We start from the raw sequence: 23,335 nt of genomic DNA on the forward strand, positions 1-23,335 counted from the left end.
GGCATTTACCGGGCTACATTTTAGGCTTTTATTAAATTGTTGTTATGTATGAATTAATAAAAACAACTAAAAACTCTACTGGTTAAAGTAAATCGTGTTTCAATTACAGATTCTTTTGGTCATCAATGCACAATATTAACAATAAGCTGCAGGAAGATGCAGATGTTCAAGGCAGTAAAATTCTTAAATGTATGGTAGATTAAACTGGAACCACACTGGTAACTCACACAATAAAAATGTCTTGTGAGAAACAAGCATTAAAAGTAAACACTGTAGTAAGACCAGTCTTAGCTTTTGGTCTGTTGCTGATTCACTTAAGAGTCTGGTCTTTCAGTCTTTGATTAGGGACAAAGGAAGATTTCCTTTGTGTAAACACAAGACAAACTGAAACAATTACAGACTTATCATTGCTGTGTCTAAGTTTTCTGTGTCTCATTTACTAGACGTTCTTTTCATTAAGTCTCTGATTATGGACAAACAGGACAAAATTTGTTTTGCTCTTTTATCTCTGAACTGACGCATTACTGTCTTTATGACACATGAGCTGTTCATACATCTAGACAGTATCCAGGTGGTGTGTCTCTGCCTCTCTTCCCTCCCACGTGGAGTTCCCTTAATTCTGTTTTGTTGTTTTGAACTCAAAACAAGGAAATCATTTCGCATTATCTTTATTCAAAACTATTGTGACTGAGGAGTTTATGTATCTGGTGGGTGTCTATTCACCGCTGCAGTGAGTTATCAGCTGTTGCACAAAGACTTGTACTAAATGTATTTCAGGAGTCTTCAAGATATATTTTGAAAAAGGATGGATCCACAGCTACAGGAAGTAAAGCCTGCAAATGAGTGGAATACACTATGGTTGGAGTGATATTTACTGAAGTGTACAAACTAGCAAGGGAAATTACTTAGATTACTTAGATTGATTGTACACTGTGGGTGTAGGATATAACACCAGTTATCTGAGCTTTGTTAAAAATAGAACATGTGGTTAAAAATTAATTACTAAAGCTACATTAAGAGATTTTTGACCACTACTTTGGTCACTACCAATTCCTCCATTAACTTTAATTAAGATTTTTCACAAAAGAAGCTCCCGATGCTGCTAAAAAATGAGCTAGACCAAAGTAATAATAAAGTTGCAGTCAGATATTTTGAAATTGAAAGTAGTAGCACTGAAACAATTTGATCTAAAGTTTTGATTATTTATGTTTAGTCCATGGTAACCTATTTTTCACTGGATGCTGTCTTATAATGTTGTTTGATGCTAGATCATCAATAATGTGTACCCTCACCATGACCACAGACTATAAAGAAGTTTATTTTAGCCAATACATCTTATATGTTCAAGTCTCTTTAAGTGTAATCTCTTCTACCAGCCAGCACGGGGCGACTTCTTTGGTTGCTAAAAAATCAAAAAGTGTAGACATCTGCTTTGTTTGCTTCTCTGCTGTTTTTAATAAGTGCTGGCCGTGTACCCTGTTGTGTGGTTTGTTGCTCTGTTGTTTTTTTGTTTTGTTTTGTTTTTTGTTTTGTTTTGTTTTTTTTGGTTGTTATTGTCTTTATTGTCTGTGTTCTTCTGTCCCACTGTTTGTGAATGTGTAAAAAATTTTGAAACTTGCATAAATAAATACATTAAAAAAAAAAAGAAAAGTGTAGACATCTATGGGTAAATGGCCCTCGATTCCCCTTTCTGGATAAATTCAATGGATTATTTGCTAGCTTCGATTCTTACTGAACACAATAAGATGCTCATCTTCTAAAGTACGGCTGCAAATAGTGTCCATAAGGATGATAAAGCAAGTTGTGCCTTTGGTATCTTTCTCCATTTGGTATCTTTTGGTGTCACAGTCAAATTGTAACACCTGTAATGTCTGTTTTTCAAAAAGATTAGATGACAACGATCAAAGTGTTCAGCTTTAAAAACACAAGTTGGCTAATAAATTAGCAATGGCGCAGAGGCTACAGCCACCTTTTAATTAGTCCATAATCACAATGAGCCTACCTCCCTTACAAATTTTAGAGCTATTTTTTCTTACATGTCTAACCAAAAGAATTTTGTCATTGTGATGTGCAATAACTTTGTCATAGCAAAGGCTTTCAAGCATCCAGATCAGTCTACCAACTTGTCGACGTAATGCCAAACGGATCATAACAAGCTTATCATTCCTGGAAGTGTGGCGGTACTAGTGTGAGCTCATCATCCCCGTGACAACGTAATCGTTACCACGCCCACAAGGCACGAGCCAACACCTGGTGCATGCATGTGTCTATTTGTCCATCTGTGTGTTTATCTGTGAGCTTGTGCAGTCTTTGATCACGAAGCTGAGGGTAAAAACAGTAATTACTGATGTAAACGCTAAACGCTGTTCCTCACCCTCCCCATCTGTGAGTAATACTCCGGAGGAAGAGCTCATTGTGGGTCTTTAGTCAAGTCAGTCAGACTGTCAGTCAGTCACACCTTCCAGGGGGAAAAACAGCCAACCCCCCCTTTCCGTTTCATGGCTTGTTCAATTTTCTTGCAATGACTTTTATCTCCCACATTTTCTTTCTTTCTTCTTCTTCACATCTCTTATCATACCTTTAATCTTATCCCACCCCCTGCTCTGATTACGCTGATTTCCTTTCACCTCACACTACCCGTCAGTACCTCCTTCACCTGACAAACAGAGAGGTGATTTGCTCGGTCCTACACTCCCTCCTTTTCTACCTGTCAGTCAGTCCCTCCTTCTCCAGACAAAAGGAAAGAGGTATAATGGTGACTAATCTGTTGAGTAAACACATCTTTCTCTAAATACAACCTGGTTCTTTCTTTTCACCCAAATGTACTTCCCGAACTTCTTTTCTTCTCACTCACTTTGTTCCTGAACATTTGTTCTGCCTGCTGACCTGTGTCATCTTCCTTTGGCCTTTTTCACCCATTTGTTTACTCTGATTTTATCTCCTTCGCGTGCTCCTCACCCTCATGTTTTCCACTTATCTGATATCGCGTCCTTAAAGATATGTTATATTTCTTTGAATTACATCTTTTGCCTGGCTGTCATCTTGTTTGTCACTGTTTCACATTTTTTTCTTACTTAATTTAATCCTAAATCATTTCTAATCCCTTTTATGTTTAATATATCCCTCCATTAAAAAAAATCCTTACTCTTTTCCCCCCATGTCTGATTTTCCTCCTCTGTCCGTCTGACATCCCGGCAGATGAAAGGCTGCACGGTGTAAATACAAGGTCAACCCCATTATGTTTCACTGTCATTACCTCAACCTCAGCTTCCGCTGCCAACACAGCAGACAACCTGTCATTAGTGAGCTAGTCTGTTAGCACTATTTTAGCTGTTACTAATGATTACCAGTCTTCAGAAAGTACTATCAGGAAGACACTTTAAGCTGCAATTGTAGAAATAACTGGAAACACTAACTTTGATTTATTGAGACAGCTCATTTGTTAAACCACCAGTCATGAAATATGTTAAGAAGTATCAGTTTGATGAACAGATATTCTGGGATCCAAAGAGCATAAAAGCTTCTGAGGTAATGTCTCAGCAATTATTCTATCATCGCCTTTTCCTAGCTTGGAATAGTGCATTAAAACAATAAGGATGAGGTTGGATGCCTGCTAGTTCCGATTAGTTCAGCTCACCATCTGGTTTTAATTTTGATCCCAGGGATTTTGCAGGTTGTTTTTTTTTCCAAATGTTAACCTTTTGTGTAAATCATAGTGTAAGATGTTGTCCTGTAACTCCTCATGAATTCTACTGCGTGAATTTAAGTTTGTAGTGATAAAGAGACAAAGATTTTGTATGTGCTCTGCAGTCAACCGTCTTATCCTTGTTAAACACTTGTGGCGCAACGTGGGAATGATCTGACACCAAAGCTACGCCACTAGTCACAACACGGCACAGATAACAAGGCACAGATACACATATGAAGCAGAATGAAGACAGAAAGAAGGTGAAAAAAAGACAAGTTATTAAAAAAAGGACATTAAAATCTTTGTCATTTAATGGATCAGTACCGATCAACAACAAAGGCTAAAGTCTTTCAAAATATTCATAATCCAAAAGTAAATAAATATCTTCACAGACAGAGTGAAATGACTTAGGATGGAGCAAAACAGGAAACATTTGGAGGATGCTCACATTATTTCATTCAAATCCACAGTGTGTCGAGTAGAAAAAGATATTTTCTCACAAATTAAAGGTAAACATTGGAGCTTGAATGCCGATTTTAAATGTTTCTTTTAGAACTCATCCAAACAAACATGATTTCACACTGAAAAAAAAACCAGTGATGATTTCTACACTAGTCTAAAATTAAATTATTACTATTTTTAGAAAGAAAAACAAAGAAGAATGCTGTGGGACAAAGGAAGGAACGCTGGGAAGAATGATGAGATATTTCTGTTCTAACATCTAGGAAACAAAGAAAGAAAGCAAGGAAACGTATCATCACTATCAAGCCAAACCAGAATAAAAGTTAGAACGACCAAAGCTTTTGCAATAATCCCAAAATGACTATATTAGAGTGAAGATTCAAAGTAACTTTTTTGGTGCATTTGCACTTCAACCATTAACACATGACTTCTCTGAAGATTGGAGAATAACTGGGGTGTGTGTTTCAAGTAAAGCTTTTATTCTCAGGGAAAAGTATTATATAGTATATAGGATTTCGAGTTTGATTCTGGCCAGCTTGATGGAACATATTTCTTGTGAACGTGTGGGGGTATTTGGATCCTCTATGTGAACTATCTGGTGCTGAAGAATGAGGAAAAAAGTGAAGGATAATGAATGCAGGGGTGAAGGAACAGTGGACGATTGGGTATGTGTACCTCCGCCAGGTCAGAAAAGAGGACTTGACTGGCGCTTCGCCTCAAAACGTCCCAGTAACTCCGCGCCACAAACTCCTGACTGTCTTTTTTTAGCACCTGTAGGAGTGGTCAAGCAGGGCCAGGGTCAGTCAACCTCCAAATCAACCAGTACAGGAAATAAACGTCCATTACCCATTCAATCAGTTGTCATTATAAGTAAACATACACAGATTATATCTCTGAATTTATATGTGAACATACAGGTGGATATTTAGGAAAGGTGTCACATGGCACTCACTAGTTCTCTCAATAAAGGAGACCCTATCCATTCAAACATAAAAAAACACAAAAACATGTTAGCATCAAACAGGAAGGGGCATACACAAATAGCTAGCTTCTCTGCAGCTAGGTTTAGATTACAGGTAAAGGAAAGGATACTACCAACAGGGAATCATCAGGATGATGATGGATGTGCTATTCTGTTTAAATCACTGAAGCTATAACTCACTCATGTTGCTGACTCAGCAACAAACACAAGGAAAAAAAAATGTTTTTAAAGAAGAAATATATGAAGATGTCACCCTATAGCACATTTTCTTTATTAAATAAGTACTTTAGGCAGTTCTATAGCAACAGTTGGCTCTGTTAGCAAACGTTATTCTACCTTAATAAAGGCTGACCACGGTGCTGAGCTTCTGACCACCCACCTCGTCTCTCTCTCCAGGGAGAAAGCAACAGCAGCCATTTTAACATGACCCTGCAATGCTCTTAACTTCAGTGCGACAATGCGGCTATCCATCACAGCAGTGACAGGAGGAGTGCATATGTGTGTCTGTCTGTGTGTGCCTGTCTATGTGTGAGACAGCATGACAGAGAGAGAGAGAGAGAGCAGTGGCTGGTAGTGTATTGTTTCTGACAGCACACTGCTGATTTTCACTACACTGCAGGCCGTTTCCACTCCACATATAAATTACTACTCATAACAGACAGCTACAGTCACTGTCATTACATCTCAACAGACACTAGGTACAAAAAAGCACTTGAAAGTGATAAAATGGAACTATAATTAAATGTCCAATGTTTCAAATAATGAGGTCCTGGTGATCTCTGTGAGCGAAAAGCTCAGGCTTGGAACCCTAACCCAAAACATTCAGTTTTAAACATTTCTTTCTGCTTTTATGGCTAAAAGGGAGGCAATGTCCTTAATACGGTGATCTAAAGTACACGGCTCTGGCTGTGATCACAGAAGCACCGCTCACCTGCTGTTCAAATTTTTTGTTTGCAATGGACAACCAATTAAAAGAAAGCTGTATTAAAAGGATGGTGGCTTTTGAGCTAAATTTGCTTTTCTCGTTTTTCTCGGCTGCATCAAGAATAACAGAAGTAAGGATTATTTTGAACTTTGAATTATGCAAATCTTTTCTAATACAATCCAGGCAGGAAAAAACATATAGAATTTAAGTATAATTAATTATTTAAATATTTAAACCATAATATAAAGCATTTCAGAAATGTCACACGTGATTATTATTCATTAATATGCAAAATTTTGTACAGCAGCTTCAGTAGTTTTAGTCATCATCATTGATACCCAATAGCCAATCTCCAACTATTTCCTAATGATTGATGCCTTAATAATTGTTTTCCGACTTAGAGCTCATCAGGTTACATACAATTAATAAGTCAAATCTATCAGCATTTTGCACAGGGTTGGTAAATAAGAAATATTCATCCTTGAGAGGTAAAAATCTGTTTCATTTTCGATCTCATAAGGCTCAACAGACAAATTCAACCTCTTTGTGTTCTTTATGTAAATATGATTTTGTTCAGACAACAGAAACATATTTTTGTATGTACCCTTGGCCTCCTTCCCTAAAAAATCTCCTTCTATATCTTTATATTAACAAACTTCCCCCATCAGGAACAAACAATACTGCCAAAAAATACAGCACATGTCCTAAAAAGGACTAAAATGGAGTCTGATTGTCTTTAGAGCTCTACAGGGTCTCAGGTCATTTTAAATTACATCGCTCTCTTTTTGTAAGAGTTCATCTCTCCTGACCCCTTAAATGTATTACTCTTTTCTTTGTCTGTCCATTAATCATCCCTCAATCAATCAATCAGCTGACTTGACAGATGGGCAACCTTTCTTGAATTTTTCCCTTCTCCCTCTCTCTTTCTCTTACATTCATCCTTCAAAGTAGCTTACAGAGTACATTTCACTGATAACAGAGGATCAGGTGGACTGGGTCAAATTTAAGGCTTTTTCCATCATCAGGAGCAGAAGGGAATGACAGGCCTTTTTATTTTTATTAAGGTTTTTAGACTCCAGAGAGTCAGTGTATTAAAAAACTCTGCTGCATATATATATATTATATGGAATGTTTAAACTGAACGCAAAATAAAGGCCATTAATGTGTGATTTAATGTGTGATATTTAAAGGTCCTGGCAATCTATATTAATTTAAACTTGGCAGGGTTGGTGTGTCCTTATAATTAATGAACAGATATGATTGATGTAACTCTTGTCACCTAATTTTTCACATTAAACTTAATAATTGTATCTAAAAGGCATGGTGACACACAGACTGCAAAGCAAATGTTTTAGTGACTGAGAAACAGTTCAGATGTATGGAAATATATATGTGTCACAAGTGGCAGGTGAGCTAAAACACAATCACAGACAAATCATTTATATTTTTTCAGCTATTCATTTCCACACAGCAGCCCAAAAATATTCATCGGAAATGTTAAAATACCTCCTTGGTAATCACTGCAGCAGATTCACGCTGTCTTGGCCGGCTCTGCTCTCGAAGCTGAATTGTGTCTCGCTTGAATGATTCTGACTTTTGACAGTTTGGAGGGCAGAGCCCAAAGGGAAAAGGTCACTTTGAAAGTGACCTCATAACCTCTGTGATTGACAGGTTCAGTTTACTGTGTTCAATTTAAATATTTGCCCATGATTATGTTTTATTTCACATTATTATTGACACAAATATAATTCCACACAGGTAAAGTTTAACATATTCTCACATGGTTTCACAAAACTTAAGCTTTTTGTTACCATAAGGTTTCTACTCTGACTGATTGCTAAACAATAAAGCTGTTGAACTGACCCAGCTAATAAAAACAGCCTATTCTCTGCTCCATAAATATCTTTATCTATCTAAAAAGCAGAAAACGAGACTATGCCATGTGGATACCTACGCTGTTCATGGGGGCAACCTGATATCCATACAGCTGCATACTCTAACACACAGAGAGAGACACGAGGAAGAGAAAGAAGAGGACAGAGCATGCAGTCAGAGAGGAGGAGAGAAGGTAAAAGACATGTTAGTACATGCAAGGAAAGAGGATGTGCCATTTTCAACACATCTATGATTACATTTTAGAATACACACTGTGCCTAACACCAAGCATGTACTTTCAAGAGATAAGTTATGTGGGAAACATATCCTTCATTTTTCAGTGACAGTATTTCCTGTGAGCCAACAGCACAACCAGGACTGTTCTGTAAGATACCCAATGCTTAGATCAACAAATCTCTATCTCTTATTTGCTTACACATCTACACAGGTTCTTAGTAAACTTGGGTTTGAAAGATTTACTTCAAAATCAATAAGATATAGATAAGTAACAAAAGGAAGATTTTAATAAGAAGCTTTTAAATATTTCTTTTGCAAATCATGTCATGAAAAACTTACCTTGAGAACATTTTACTATAACTAATGCACAAGATACCTAATGGCTTATCTGTTTGTAAGTTACCTTAATTAATCTGTTTGTAGCACAACACATATGTGGGATGGGACAAGTTAATACTAACTCATCAAACCTGCTCTCTTTGATAGTTATTAAGTTGCATATACACTCTGACACAAAGAGAGCAGTAATGCGAGGTGCTTGGTGTTATTTCTAAAACTCAATCGCATAAAGTGCTGAGAAAGACACATATTCTATCATATATATAAATCAAATATACCAAGTCCACAGCAGGGATAACTGTCACAGAGATACCAAACAGTTTCTACGAGGCAGCATGCACTCAAAACTAGTTACATGAAAGGTTTAGTTTCACACCTGCATGAATACAAATGACAGTTAACTTTGACGATCATGATGATCGTTTTTAATAAATCCATGTGCGCAGTGTGACACAGCACTTCTGTCAGCAACCTTAACTAAATGGTAAGAGGTGTTGTGACAGTTTACACTCATGGATATATTAAAATGTAAAGTAAGTTTACATTAATGTTTACCTGTCTTTTAAGTTTACCCCACTAACAACAGAAGCATTTATGAAGTCCACGTCCACATAGACTATTCATGGTTGGTTCACTGTTGCCAGCATTAAGGTTAATTAGCAGTAATACCCATGCTTGTCTGAGCATACACCCCCACACCCCGTTACCATCTTCCTTACCAACTGCGCGGACTTCTCAGCATCTCCTTTCCTTCCTTTCTTCTCGTTTTTCTTCCTAAAGATCTCCTGAAGCTGTAATGAGAGAAAAGACGAGGAGCTCATTGACAATTCAAAGTCAGATCTAAAACGCTGTTAAAAAAATGAAATGCTCAAATGAGTTCAAACAAGGTCATTCACTCTTTCAAGCACATCTATGATGTCATTCAGGTAATGGTCTTTTGGCAGCATGATTAAGGGAGTATTCAGGTTTCACTCTGGAAGTGATTTATGTTTATGCATATGTGTTATTAAAGGAAAAATCAATGCTGAATTCAATATGAAAAAAAAACAACTGCTTCTACACTACAGTGTCGGGTAAGTTTTTATATACTTACTTATTCAAATTTAAATTAAAATACTAATTTCTTTGAAATAAAATAACGAGATTTGTAATATAAATGTTATAATTAATTAAGAGTTAAATAAAAAATGCACAACCACAAACACAGCAACCTGATGTCTACACAAATACAGATACATAAACGCTCTCTAAGAGCATATGATCATAAAAGACAGCAATAGTCACTGGTATTGTTCAATTTCCATTTAAGAATATTTAATTACTCTGACAACCAATATCACATGTAAAACAGAAAAATCTGTATCTAAACCCTCAATGTGAGAATCTTTTTCTGTCCCACACCTGCCTGCTCCCACAGGATTTTAAATCATTACCACTCCCTCCTGCTGATGTGCCATCCCACTCCCACCAACCTTCAGAGACTCTGATCCCTTCATGCCTGCAGCGGTGTTTTGACTTGAAAACGTGTCAGTTCTATCCCACAGGGAAAGAAACACATGTGTAGCCCTCAAGAAATCCTACAGTTAGTCTTCTCAGCTTTGTAATAAGCTGCCTTTAGAAGATGCAAATTCAAAGTCAACCTTTTTAACTGCTTTAAACGTTAAAATATAGTTAAAGCTCAAGGCACTGGGAATAAAGGTACATAATAGTATATTCGCTTAGGGTACTACAATGTTGGCCAAATGTTTTTTTTATTGATTAAGATGATGGAGACACTTTAATAGGGAAAAGACTTCTGTAAATGATGCAATCTGTGAATGTATTGTTTGAGAGCGCAAGGATGCTTGCATGAGACTTGAGGAACAGTCTTACAGGCAGATAAAGCTGAAACACGACCAAGCATTAGTCCAAATTCTGAAATGATTTACTGAGTTTACAAACGTAATGTAACATGCTGAGAATCAAGATTAATTTCAAGCTGTCAGTCTGTTAAGTTTTCAATAAGGTAGTAGCAGCAAATGTTCTCAATCTTGCCCATCTGTAACATGGTGATGTTAATTTAACCAGAGAGCACAATTATTTGTATCTAAAAACTGTTAAATCTCTTTAAAAATCCCAGACAGAAGCTAGGAAAAGTCTAACATCAACTAGAGCAGCCTGCCTTACCAACTCTACTCGATTAGCAACAAAAATGTGGAGCCAAGTCACCAGAAGCACAGCACTACCACAGAAAATCAAAAAATCTTGTTGTCCTTTTTGGGGAGTTTTGACCTGTGATATCAAAAATGGTAGAATGTCAGGTATTAAATTTATCAGTATTGAGCTTGTAGTACTGTAACAGCCCAAGTCACAGTGGGTAAGGAATCATTTTAGTAATGTAAGGTAGACAAGATTTGACATACTGACATTTGATCTATAAATGTGATCTATGACAATTCAAGTGTTTCTACTATGCCTGGTTTGACAGTTCATAAACAGTGTTAAGTTCATTATAGTTGCTAATACTGACATAGAAAACAACCAGGCAAGGAAAAAACATCTAGGATGGACTGATTTGTGCAATCTTGTTTTTAAAGCTTCAAGATGAGGATTTCTGGTACGCCAATCTTTACTTTTCAAAAACCAGACATCATGAGTCAGAGGGTGACACTGGATGAACTGAGGGTCTGCACTAAAGCCCGTCATTTGATGTATAAGGTTTAGTATCCTTTTTCCTGTAAATCACATAAACATATTTGTACTATAAGAGTCCAAGAATTAAAATATTGACTTGAAAATGGGCAAAATAGGGCCTCTTTAATTTTAGTAATTTAATAAACTACATTAAAACACCATGGTACAAGTCAAAATTAGATTTTCAAAAGTAAGGTTTTGTCTTTTGTCCACTCTAAAATCATGGATTGTTATTTAATACTAAAGCTATTCTTTAACACTGCTTTTTAGTAAAAGGAGTAACAAAAAGGGTTAATATTAATATGTAAATTCAGGTTTTCTCTCAATATCTGCGACTCACCACTAGGAACTCCCTCTTATCCACCATCTGGTTGCCGTCTGCATCAAACATATTGAAAGCAATCTTAAAGCCAGCATGAGGCTCTGGGGAACAGAGAAGGGAACACATAGGGTGAGTGTGTGCATGTGTTTGTTAAAGGCAATTTGAAATCCATAAATAGTAAGTGGAAAAAGTGTCTCAAAGCATCAATAGGAGGGAGAATGACTTAAATGAAGCCACAGTTTCAAACATAGCTGCTTATCCAAAGAAAACATTAAAGTGTTGACCAGGTTAAAGTTATTTAAAAAAAAACACAATAGCAGAACAAATACATTTGCTACAGACTGACCTTTCAATTTGACATTTTATTCTATTTATTCAACCATTTTTAAGGCCAAACAAGGAAGCATGCATGTAAAAAAAAAAGAAAAAGAAAAAAAGACAGTAATTTCTATTTAAACTAGTTTCACATGCTGGTCATACGTCTAAGAGATGAAGTAAAATGTAATTTCAATTATGGTCTTATGGTTTTTGGTGTGGGGGTGTGCACTGCCTTTCACCCTGTGGCAGCTATGACAAACTCCAGCCCCCTGCAAGCAGAAACTGAGCAGTTAAGATCAAGTATGCTTATTTTTATTCACTATAACTTCATCCATCATCTATTTAGGTTGAATTAAAATTAAAATTTGTGGAAAAATCATTAAAAGAAACAACTTTTTATTGATCCCTTATGTGTCAGTACAGCTGAGATCCATATTTGTAAAACACCCTAAAACATGCTATGCCAGTGACTGGCCCACCCCCAAGCATCAGAGCAATACAGTGTACACTCTTAAATGTCAAGAGGATGGCTGTAAATTATACACCGGGGACACCAAACAACCTCTGGCTAAGTGGACGGCGCAACACAGAAGAGCCTCGTCCTCTGGCCTTGACTCTTTAGTCCACTTAGACACACGGGCCAATGGTCACGCTTTCAATTACAAGGACGTGCACATCCTGGACAGGGAGGAACGCTGGTATCATCAAGGAGCCAAGGAGGACATTTATGTGAAAAGGGAATGACAATGTTGGAATTGAGGAGGCCTTAGAGAAAATCTTTAACCATCTGATCGCAGTCATTACCCAACTGTCTGTGAAGAGTGCAAGAGGCTACTGATTAACGGTCACGCCAATTTGCATATCAACCATTATGAAACTGATCTCATTGCTCATTGTTATGCAGTGGCGCTACTTTCAATCGTTATGCAGCTGGACTGTTTGTAAGGTTAGGGGGCGACTGGGTCACTTGGATGAGTGCTGAAAGTACTGAAATTGTTGCTTCCAGATGAAAAGAATAAACTTTATGGAATTTTATAGCCACTTTCTTTTTTTCTTTTGTTAAAGAAATTTATCTATTACTTTTCTTCATCTTTTGAGAAGATGTTCTTGCAACTTTCCTTACGTTTACATTTTTTTCATCTTTGGTCTGTCTCTGTCTCTTTTTGTCTTGCCCTAAGGTGAAGGGGAAAACCACAGCATTTGTGAGATCAACATTTTTTAAATTTCTATATGTACTTAGCGCACTTCGCTTTGTCACGTAATTTTTCTAAAAATAAGAATATAATAATGCAAACAACAACTGGGTGAAAGAGATATGATAAAAAGGTGCAGATGAGTTTAAGTGAAAGGAGAATGTGTGCAACTGAATTGACTCACTTGTCAAGATGCAGAGCAGGAACAGGTACTCTGTGTATGAGATGATGCCTGGTAATGAGATCAAGACAGAGAGAGTTAAGGAAGAGGTCATATTCAACTCACACACACACACACACATACACACATACACAATGTTTACAGATGTTCAAAGACTGTGGGCCTCACACAAAGACATACACACTAACACACATAATCCTTCCTTTCATGGAGATAGCATCTTAAAATGTGTCTTCTCAAAGCGGAGCTGCCAGCGGCCATTTGGCCACACACCGATTCTTTTTCTACACCCCAAGTGTCCAGAGTAAAGACACAGGCTAGCGTGTGTCTGTGTGTGTATGTGTCTTGTGTTTGGATAAGCAAGTGAAAAATGTTTCAGGAGGTGATCCTTTCTTGCCTCAGGCACATTCAGGAATCTTTGCAGCTCCATCTACGCTCTCTCTCCCTCTTTTTTCGCTTTCTGTCTGATCGTTCAGATAGTTCAGGGTGGTTCGCTTGAGTGTTACGGGAGACTTCTCCCCCATTTGTGTGTATGTATGCATGAGTGTGTGAGGGTGAACACGACACCAGTTAAAGTCAGTGTGAGCCTTGTGTTTTGCTGATGCTTGACTGCTTTGTGTATAGGAGCTGGTTTGGAACTGAAGTCTTTTTCCCCCATGTAGCCTGAGCTCTGCATAGACTAGAGCATACAAAATTGAAGCTACTCAGGTTTCTATAATACAGTCTGTTGTGTGTTTACGCTCCCATGCTTTCAGTGATATACCACAGAATAAGAGGGATTAATACTGATCTCAAGGTGATATTTAATCATGATGGAAAGGGCTGTAAACAGGCATTATATGTCCTCTCCAATAGTTTTAACATTAACATATGTTCCATATGTTTGTTGATTTTGCCTTCCTTTTCTTTTAATTGTCAGTGGGTTAAAGATGTTAAGAGTCCATTGTAATCCAATAATAACAAATCTGATGGTTTGAATCAGCCCCAAGAAATTTTATTAACTCAAAAAACCCTGATATTTACCTCCAGAGAAATTTATTTAACTTAATCTATATCAATGCATATGTTAATACTAAAGCACCTTCCTCTATTATGGACATCTGCTATGGACTCACTAGAATAGCATATATTAAGAAGCCCAAGAAGATCTAAATTTTGTGTTTGTTGTGCAGGTCAACTAAAGACAAATATAAGGGTTAGTTAAGTACATGTGAACCATGATGACATTACAGTAGTACTAATAAACCGTTTTAAATGGAAAACATGAATGTGTCACATGAGTATTAACATATTAGGCACAGGTAACAATGTTCCATGTTGCATACAGGCAATGCAAATGACTGCAATGAGTCTTTACTGCTTTGACTATATTTCCAGTTATATTTTCACTGCAGTCTGAAATTATTTTTGATTTAATTATCCAATGTGTGGCATTTCACTTACTTTATCAAAGTCAGAAAGTCAAAAACCAAAAAGGCATTCCCAGTTAACACAAATGCTTTATACTGGTACTATGAAAGGAATATTTACTCAGCTGTTGTGTGTGACAGATGGAAACATGGATTAACATTGTGTTAAATCTGCGATATACATACCCAGCATGTTACTGTATACTTACACAGTCAATTTTTCTAAAGCACAGTAATGCATTACCCATACTGTGGTAGTCATAAATAACTGATAATCAATTAATCAATCATGAATTAATGTAGTGTGTTCTGACATTAACACACAGACACAGTGAACCCCTTTGAGTCTTTGTCTGATTTTCAACTCTATTGAGCTCAGAAATCCAAAGACATTACAACGATTTCAACTTTCAAACGTACTGGGCCACGTACACATCACACCCACAGGAGCTGTTCAGCCACTGAAAAGCCATGTCATGAAGTTCCTGAGAACAGCTTGTGTGCTGATGTTAATGTCACTGGAGTTTTGGAGCTTTACACATTATGTACCTCAGCACTCGGTGACCCCCGCTATATAACTTTATGGGGTCTGCCACTTCATGGCTGAGTTTCTATGGTTACTAAATCCCTCCACTTTGTAGTAAAACCACTTACAGCTGATTGTGAAAATATAGGATTTAAATTTAATGGACTGACTTGTTGCAACAGTGACACGACTGAGTTCAGTGAGCGCTGTAAAAGGACTCATTCTTTTACAAATGCATGGAAGGCCACACATTTTATACACCTGTGGGAATGGGACTGAAAGCACCTGAATTAAAAAAAGTAGTATGAATTTTGTGAAATCTAGGTAACATATGCAGTAGTTTTGTGACCCTTTGAAATCCAGACTGATAGATGTCAATGACTTTGTTTTTCGGCTGTTTCTTAATATCGTGGCACGATGTGTTGCTTTTTGCAACACGTTCTCATCCTGACGCGTAAAATACCAACGACTGTGACAAATTGTCGGTATGGGAATGAGAGCAAGTTGGAATGAATGTATAAATGTGTTTTACGTGTGAAATGAAAATAAACCGAAAAAAGCATTACGTACCCTAAATCTGTTCACTTTCAGATCCTAAATCACTTTGGAAAACACAATGTGATGGCCACAACATAAAGCTATTTTATTGTTGAATTATTAGTCATACTTTGATGTGTTTGTATTGGAATGGATGGCTGGAGCCTTTGCTCTGAGCGTCTCTTACAGCCGCGAGCTTGTATTTACTCAGGTTATCTTTGTCTAACATTTAAATTTGTTTGATGTTCTGACACATGAGAAATATGTAAAAAAAACCAAAAAAAAAAAAACCTTGGAAATCAAGAATGTTTTACTGTATGTGAATGAAAAAATCAGCCCTGTTAAATCTTGATGGTGTGTGTGGTCTCAGTAGTGCTCCACCAGGAATGAATGGTTAAAGTACAATAACCATAGATTACCCTGAGGTTTCTGTTTACAAACTTTCTCTTTTTCCTCTCTTACCATATTCATTTCTCTGTCTACTTTGCCTGTTTGTCTTTTATAGCCCATCTTTTACACTCCATCTGTTTCTTATATTTCTCCCACTCTCCTTTTAAATCTCCTTTTCACTCCCTGATTTGATTTTCCTACTCTATTCTTTTTTTCCCTCCATCTCTCTGATGAAAAAAGGAAGCAGACCACCCTCCTGGCTACTTGTCCCTGTAGACTAAATCAAACACACTCAAACGTTACAAGCTTAAGAATATACCTTTGTTATTATGGTAGAGGAAGAGAGGGGATGCATCACACATGGTTTGCTATATTTAGCATCTCCCAGTGTGTGTATATCTGTGTATCTGTGTAATTATCACTACAGGGAATCAGTCCCAGACTGTGTTATTCCTCTGTTACATACTCCTGAGGCAAATGCTTAATTAGGGTGAGCTTTTCTCTATCTTTTAGTGTTGCATAAATTGTAGAGGAGAGGAGAGGAGAGGAGAGGAGAGGAGAGGAGAGGAGGTTGTTCAGCTGTACGGAGTAACAGCATGGCACAAACTTGGATTAGAGACCCCTACAGTGACACACAACTCACAAGTATGATTTTATCACACACTGAGAGCCAAGCACTGGGAAATGTGCACAAAAGCACAGTTAGGTCATCGCAGTTACTGTATAATAATGTAAGAACCCTGACAGTCATGCAGGTGTATCACCTAAGAAATATAACATGATGCAAGAATACCTCTTAGATTTCTACTACCTCTGTTAGGTATTTGTGGGCTGAATGAAAAGAAAAAAAATACATAATAAAGATAATTAAGTTAATTGCAAGGATGCATAATTATATTAGTGATCCAAGCAAAAACCCCGCCCCTTTGCTCCTGTCCTAAAACACAGACATATATGCTAATTTATCATGTTATTCTCTTTATCTTCATTAATATCTTTTTATGTAGTCATATGGCATAAATGGCTGTTCATAAACACCAGACAAATGAATAATAAATACTTGTATCTATTCTTCTTTGCAGGCGACATGTTTATTGTATAAGACAAAGCAATCAATCCCAGGTACTATTAGTGTCACTGTTTGATGCACACTTATTTACATATATGCATGACAGCTCATTCCAGTAACCCAAAGTGTCACTGCACTAAAATTTTGATTACCAAAATGTATTTCCGAACAATGTACACATACATAATGTGAATGTAATGTCACAATTTGTTTTGACATTAGTTACTACACATAATATATATGACTTATAAGAGGACAAAGTATTATATTTAGCACTCAATTCATTTGTGTGTTTTAAAAATAATTTCCAAAAGCTAAATAAATGATAATCGTGGTGCTCTAGGCAGTTTATAAAGTTTCATTCAAACTGATTAAGGTGACTGATTAGGAGGAGTTAGGGAACATACAGACATAGAGAATAGACATTATACATATACATGGTCTTAAAATGACAGTCGTGATTTTTACAACATTAAATTCTCTGACAGTGTATCAGCAAACAATTGTTCAGTATTTTAAATAATCTTTAACAACTTGAAAGCTGAAGAAACTTAAATACTTTACCATGTTTACTCATCATATAAACCGAGTCCTATTTGACTGACATTCACTGACCTTGTTATTATCTGACTCTTACACTCCTACTTATGTGCTCTGATAACAATTAAAAGAGAAAACAGTGTCAATGGGTTTTGTGTACAGTGCATGTGTGTTCCTTTTTTTATTTAGTGAAAAGGTATTTTGCTCCTGTTTTGTGTGTATGTGCGTGTGTGTGTGTGTGTGTGTGTACGCTCTCTGACCTCGTTCTCTCAGGTTGCGAAATAGTTTGGAGGATCCTCTCCACACGGGAGGAGTGTCTGATAGGATCTTCTCCAGCTCCTTACAGACACATACAAACACACAATAAAAAGGTAAGATAAACTCTAAAAACACAGACCTCTAACTTCAAACTTCAACTTTTACACACACCGATCCAGCGCAAACAGGAAAGGTTAGCATGCCGTGGAAAGAAGGAAAAAAAAAGCTTGGCAGGCCAACTATTTTAGTATTGTTATTAATGTGGTATTTTATATGACTTGTATAGAAATGAATGTATGTATATATTTTTTTTTTAATTGACACAAAGACTGCTTTGAAGAAAGAAAAAATAAAGTACCAAAAGTAGCCTGTGGAGGCTTTGACCATTTGTGGTGCTGTGAATTAGGATTTGAGTGGAGTCTGCATTTTTCTTAGATTTCACACTCCAGCAGCACAAGAATTTCCTTATGGATTCTTAAAAAGAAGTTACAACACTTAACAAAAATGTAAAAACCTCCAAAAGTTGATTCTGTTTATCTGGACGTAGTGTTTTCAGTGGGAGAAACGTTTCGTCACTCATCCAAGTTCTTCAGTCTCAGCTGACTGCAGGTTTCCCCAATCCCCAGTTCATTTGCATAATGACCAAAACCAGCCCACTGAAGGGAAAATGGGAGGTCAGTTCCTTCATCTTAATTATGCAAATTCTCATGACCATTGATCAACAACCACTGATCGAAGCCCACTGATCAATGGCCACCAGTACCATTCACAGAGAGTTGGGGAATGGCTGCAATCACAGCATTGTAATAGGGCTGAACGATTATGGAAAATAATCTAATTGCGATTTTTTGCCCCAATATTGCGATTGCGATGCGATATGCGATTATTTTTTAAGGTCTTTGTCTTCTGTATTATTAAACAAAGACAAGCAATACATCATATAGTATGGCCAATACTATATTACATTAATTTTAAACTGTTCTTTCCTGGAAGACAGACCTCTGTTATGATGACATGAGGTGATGCATGAATTGATGACTGACATTTTTATTTAACTTCTTCAATCACAACAGTATATTTGAACATACACAATAGTTTATTTTTAGCTTACAAACATCTGAGCATAAAGTGCTGACAAGGAACCCTGGTGTAAACATTAAAATGAAAGTCAGTACAATGTGCAGATTGCAGAAATATACATAAAAAAAATCAGTGGCTTTACCACACTCAGTTTTTCGACATCTGTGAACTACTAGACAGTCATTAAATTAAAAAATAATATTAAATAAATAAAACTAATAAATAAAAAATACACACATCTTACTGATCTCTGCAGTCAGTAACATTACACATAAAGTGCAAACATAATAGCAATTGTATAAACACACACACAAACACGCCTTTAAAATTTAAAGGCGTGAAATTGGACGGTCTAGTTCTGATTAGCGTCACCGCTGTCTCGGTGGAGTTTAATAAACTCGGCCGTCTGCTTCTTGCTATCTAAAATATAACCAGACACTGGTGTAAATTCTCGACTGTCTCATACTTCTGTTTAATAAGTTTTCTGTTTGACGTTTAGTCAGCTGTGTGAAAACCAAGGAGGAACCCACCCGGGGGATTAATAAAGTTTTATTTTATCTAATCTAATAACTTTAATCTCAGCCAAACCGATTTACTCACGAACAAACAAAACACTGAAAAAAGCCCAACAATAACATTTTTAGGTTGTCTAAGTGACTTATATATTACGTTTAACCCGAGCAGCGAAACTCCGCGGTGATCTGAAAATGATGTGCCGGGAGTTGTGCCGTTCTCGGCCGCATCAGTAACCCTCGAGCTCCCGGCTAGCTGTCGAGCTGGTGGGTAGCAGACGCCTCTGAAAACGTCGAAGCACTTTTGCAAATATGGGATATCTTGATAAACCGAGCAGATATTTGATGTTTACACAACTACTTTCTCGCCTGAAAATATGTTAAAAGTTTATTTTGTGACCCTGAAAGATTAGTATGAGTAATTTTAAAACTTAGCAGCGGCCGCCATTGCTGGAAACTGGAGTTTGGCTGGGCCGCGCTATGAATTCTGGGATATGGTAGTAATTTGGACAGCCTTCGGCGCGTCGCTGTGACGTAATCGGTCTACAAATGCGGCCTCAGGAGGATGCAGCCCATGAATTTGGACATGTCCAGAGTATAATCGCAGCCTTTGCGGTTAGAAAATTGCACTTGATCATGTCGCGATATTATCGCAAATGCGATATATCGTTCAGCCCTACATTGTAAGATGGTGAAAGATGTACCCTTAGGCCCCCCTCCATTGAAAGAGTGTCCACTGGCCTGTAGGTGTGAATAGACTGCAGAGTCCTGGCCTGACGAGGTAGCTCTTCTGTGTTGTGCCATCCGCTTTGCCAGAAGTTGTTTGGTTTCCCCGATGTATAAATCCTGGAAATCGTCCTGGCACTTAACAGCGTACACTATGTTACTGTGTTTGTGTCGGGGCACCCGATCCTTGGGGTGGACCAATTTTTGGCGCAGTGTGTTTTGGGGTTCAAAAGTCACAGAAACACAGTGTTTAGAAAAAAAAAAACAGAATCAACTTTTGGAGATTTACTTACCTGGATGATTGAGCATTCATCTAAAGAATGTAAAAATTACTTGTGTCTAAAATCACTGTTTAAATGTTCAAATCCTTTTCAAAATCTATTTTATGGTCTGATTTTACGTTAAACAAAAGATTAAACAAGTTATGCTTCAGAATGTAGCCATCTTGTTATTAATAAGATACTGTATTACGGGCATGTGTAGCATCCTCAGGTTCCCTTTCAGATTTGATGGATGTTATCAAATTTAAAAAATTAGGATCACAATAATGCAACCCTTCAACACAAGACTTTTAAAAAGTGGCTGATTTTATATACAGTTTATATGAATAAAACTTAATGTAAACTGTGTCACAAACTGGCTCAAAGAAGGTGAGAAAAAGGGATTTCACACAAGAAGCTCACGTAGATATAAAATAATTTATTATACATAACCTAACCGAGACACAAAGATTGCTAATAAGTTGATGTCAGGTGGAGTGGAAGAGAGAGACTGAGTGGTTCACCTGGGCCGGCTTTTATAGCCCGCAAGACACAGGAGACCTGCATTAAGTGACCATTGTCCAGTGCCAGCCAAACAGCAAGCCATAGCTTTCATGAGTGTGGGAGGGTGTGCAACATGAAAACTGCACAGGGTACTGAGATTATAACCAGGTGAGTACTGATGTGGCGATATCCTGTATTTTCACATTCAATGGTATGATCTACAGTTTAAATAAAGCTAAAGATCCTGTTTGTGCTGTATGAAATTTTCAGAGCCTCAGTATTTTGCATACAGTATTTCTTTAATGCACTTACATTTTTACATTTGGATTTTAAATTAGTAAACCTGATTATTGCTGAACTTAGAGATAATCTGCAATACATACGTATGAGGAATCATGACATTTGTATGCAGAAACTCATGACAAATACTAGGAAAATAGGTTTTAAACTTTGCAGTGTATACTGATTTAGATGTAACATGCAACAGATGTCTGTCTGCAATATAGAGGAGCACGAAAAACAGTTAGAGTGTGTTTCCCACCTGTTTTGTCAGGGACCTCCAGGGCCTCTTGCCTGCCAGGGAAACGAGACAAAAGAGAAGAGAAGAAGAAGGGAAAGAGGAGAAGAGAGTTTGGGTGGGCTCAGTCAGATAGCATCTGTGTGATCTAGAAATGGGTCTTAATGTGCCAGGTACAGTCACAACACACACACACACAGGCACACTCATTTTATATACACTGTCATCATCACAGGCCCATTTGTACCATCTCAAGTGCCCTGTGCTTGTCTTTGTAGTATGTGGAATGTCCCTGTAAAAGCACATACTACTTTTGTTCTGTTTTATACAACAAAGTTCATCTAATTCAACTTCAAAGGGGCCATTCGAGGATGTCAGCTGCCGAGAGGGCATGTGCGGCTGTATCGTATGTCAGCGAGCCAAGGCTAGATGTAAACACACACATACAGGTGCACAGTTTGCACGCAACGCAATTATATATCCATTAAATAAATAAATAGCAGCTTTTTGTTTGTGATAACTTCCACATGTGAAGAGATACTTAAAGCAGTGGTCGCACAGGAAAATTTTAAGATGATTCTCCAGATTAGATATTTGCAGGGTAAGAGAAAGGGTACATGAGAGCAAATGGAATGTGTGTGTCTGACTAACATTAACCACAGACTAAACAATAGCTTTAAAGCCACCTGCTTTGAAGAAGCCAGCCAGGGCTAATCTGTTACAAATGACAGTGGGCCAACAGAAATTACAAAGATGTGTTTTAAAACCATATTTTTAAAGTTTTTTAAGAGATGGCAAAAAATTGTATACCTGGCACTGAAATACATATGTAATATTTAAAATCAACCACCAAACAGGGATCAGTAAACATGAGGTATTCACTGTCAATTAAATTATAAAAACAAAGGGTTCAAGTATCCAATCAAATCTTGCTTAAATTTAAATGTAATTTATATCTTAAATTCTTGAAGTATAAATTAGCTTTTCCCCGTCCTACACTATAGACTTCCTATCATTTTATGTTTCTCCATGAATCCCAGGAACCTCTGAGGTTGCTATTTTACCTTATCAAACACTATGTGTACTTAAGAGCCATTTGAAGAAACGATTTGTAAGGCAGTCATTTGTCTTACTTTTCATATTTACAATTTCTCATTGAAAAGAGAGAGGCGCTGCCATCTAGGCTTGTGTAGAGTAGCTGCATAAGACTTTAGACCCAGCTGGCATGTTCATTCATTAAAAATGAATGATTCATTTAATCGACTTGTACTTCTAGCACCGATTAGCAAGAGCAGCAACATTTAAGTCAATTAATCATGTGCATAACTAAATTAAAATGTTTCAAAATATGACAGAAAGCCTCTTTAGATGTCAGTGTTAGCTATTACAAAAAGGTGGAACGCTGCTTTTAAATAGCAGACCTACTGATTGGTGGATAACTTTCTGTGAACATTCAAACTCAGCTGTTCAATCTAACCTTTAACTGACAAGTCTTTAAGTCTGTCTGTTATAGATTTTCTTTAAAACATTTAATTATCCTTGCAGCTGAATTGCAAAGCACTTTGAGTTGTATTTATATAAATAAAAGTTTTTAATGGCAAAAGAAGCATAGAAGTTTACAGTGGTGACTGATTTTAGCATTTTTTCTGCACATTTTCCATCTTTATTTTTAGCACTCTGACAGAACTAATTTATTTGTGGACAACCAGCTAGCCCTGCCCCCTTCCTGTGTTTTCCCTACGGGAAGACTCACTGGCCAGCTTGTTTGCTCAGTCTCGGCCGTGGTTGGACAGATTCCAACTCCACCATTTT

At 37.1% G+C, this 23,335-nt stretch overlaps 1 protein-coding gene across 10 annotated transcripts in view; it reads right to left on the reverse strand.

Moving 5' to 3' along the window:
- Positions 1–23,335, reverse strand: part of micu3a (mitochondrial calcium uptake family, member 3a) — a gene marked incomplete at its 3' end in the record, with an annotated part of 43,517 nt that overhangs the window by 9,064 nt on the left and 11,118 nt on the right. For 4 of the 10 annotated variants that reach the window (XM_082536419.1, XM_082536420.1, XM_082536421.1 and 1 more), the window contains exons 3-9: positions 21,548–21,579; positions 17,927–18,005; positions 13,199–13,246; positions 11,522–11,604; positions 9,228–9,299; positions 8,012–8,053; positions 4,826–4,921 (exon numbers count right to left, since the gene is read on the reverse strand). In XM_082536419.1, the coding sequence (XP_082392545.1) occupies positions 4,826–4,921; positions 8,012–8,053; positions 9,228–9,299; positions 11,522–11,604; positions 13,199–13,246; positions 17,927–18,005; positions 21,548–21,579 (452 nt within the window). The remainder of the gene's footprint in view (positions 1–4,825; positions 4,922–8,011; positions 8,054–9,227; positions 9,300–11,521; positions 11,605–13,198; positions 13,247–17,926; positions 18,006–21,547; positions 21,580–23,335) is intronic. The other 6 variants (XM_082536423.1, XM_082536424.1, XM_082536425.1 and 3 more) reach the window with 3 other exon arrangements.

This window comes from Aulonocara stuartgranti (genome assembly GCF_965226115.1).
Source record: "Aulonocara stuartgranti genome assembly, chromosome: 6".
Lineage (NCBI taxonomy): Eukaryota > Metazoa > Chordata > Actinopteri > Cichliformes > Cichlidae > Aulonocara > Aulonocara stuartgranti.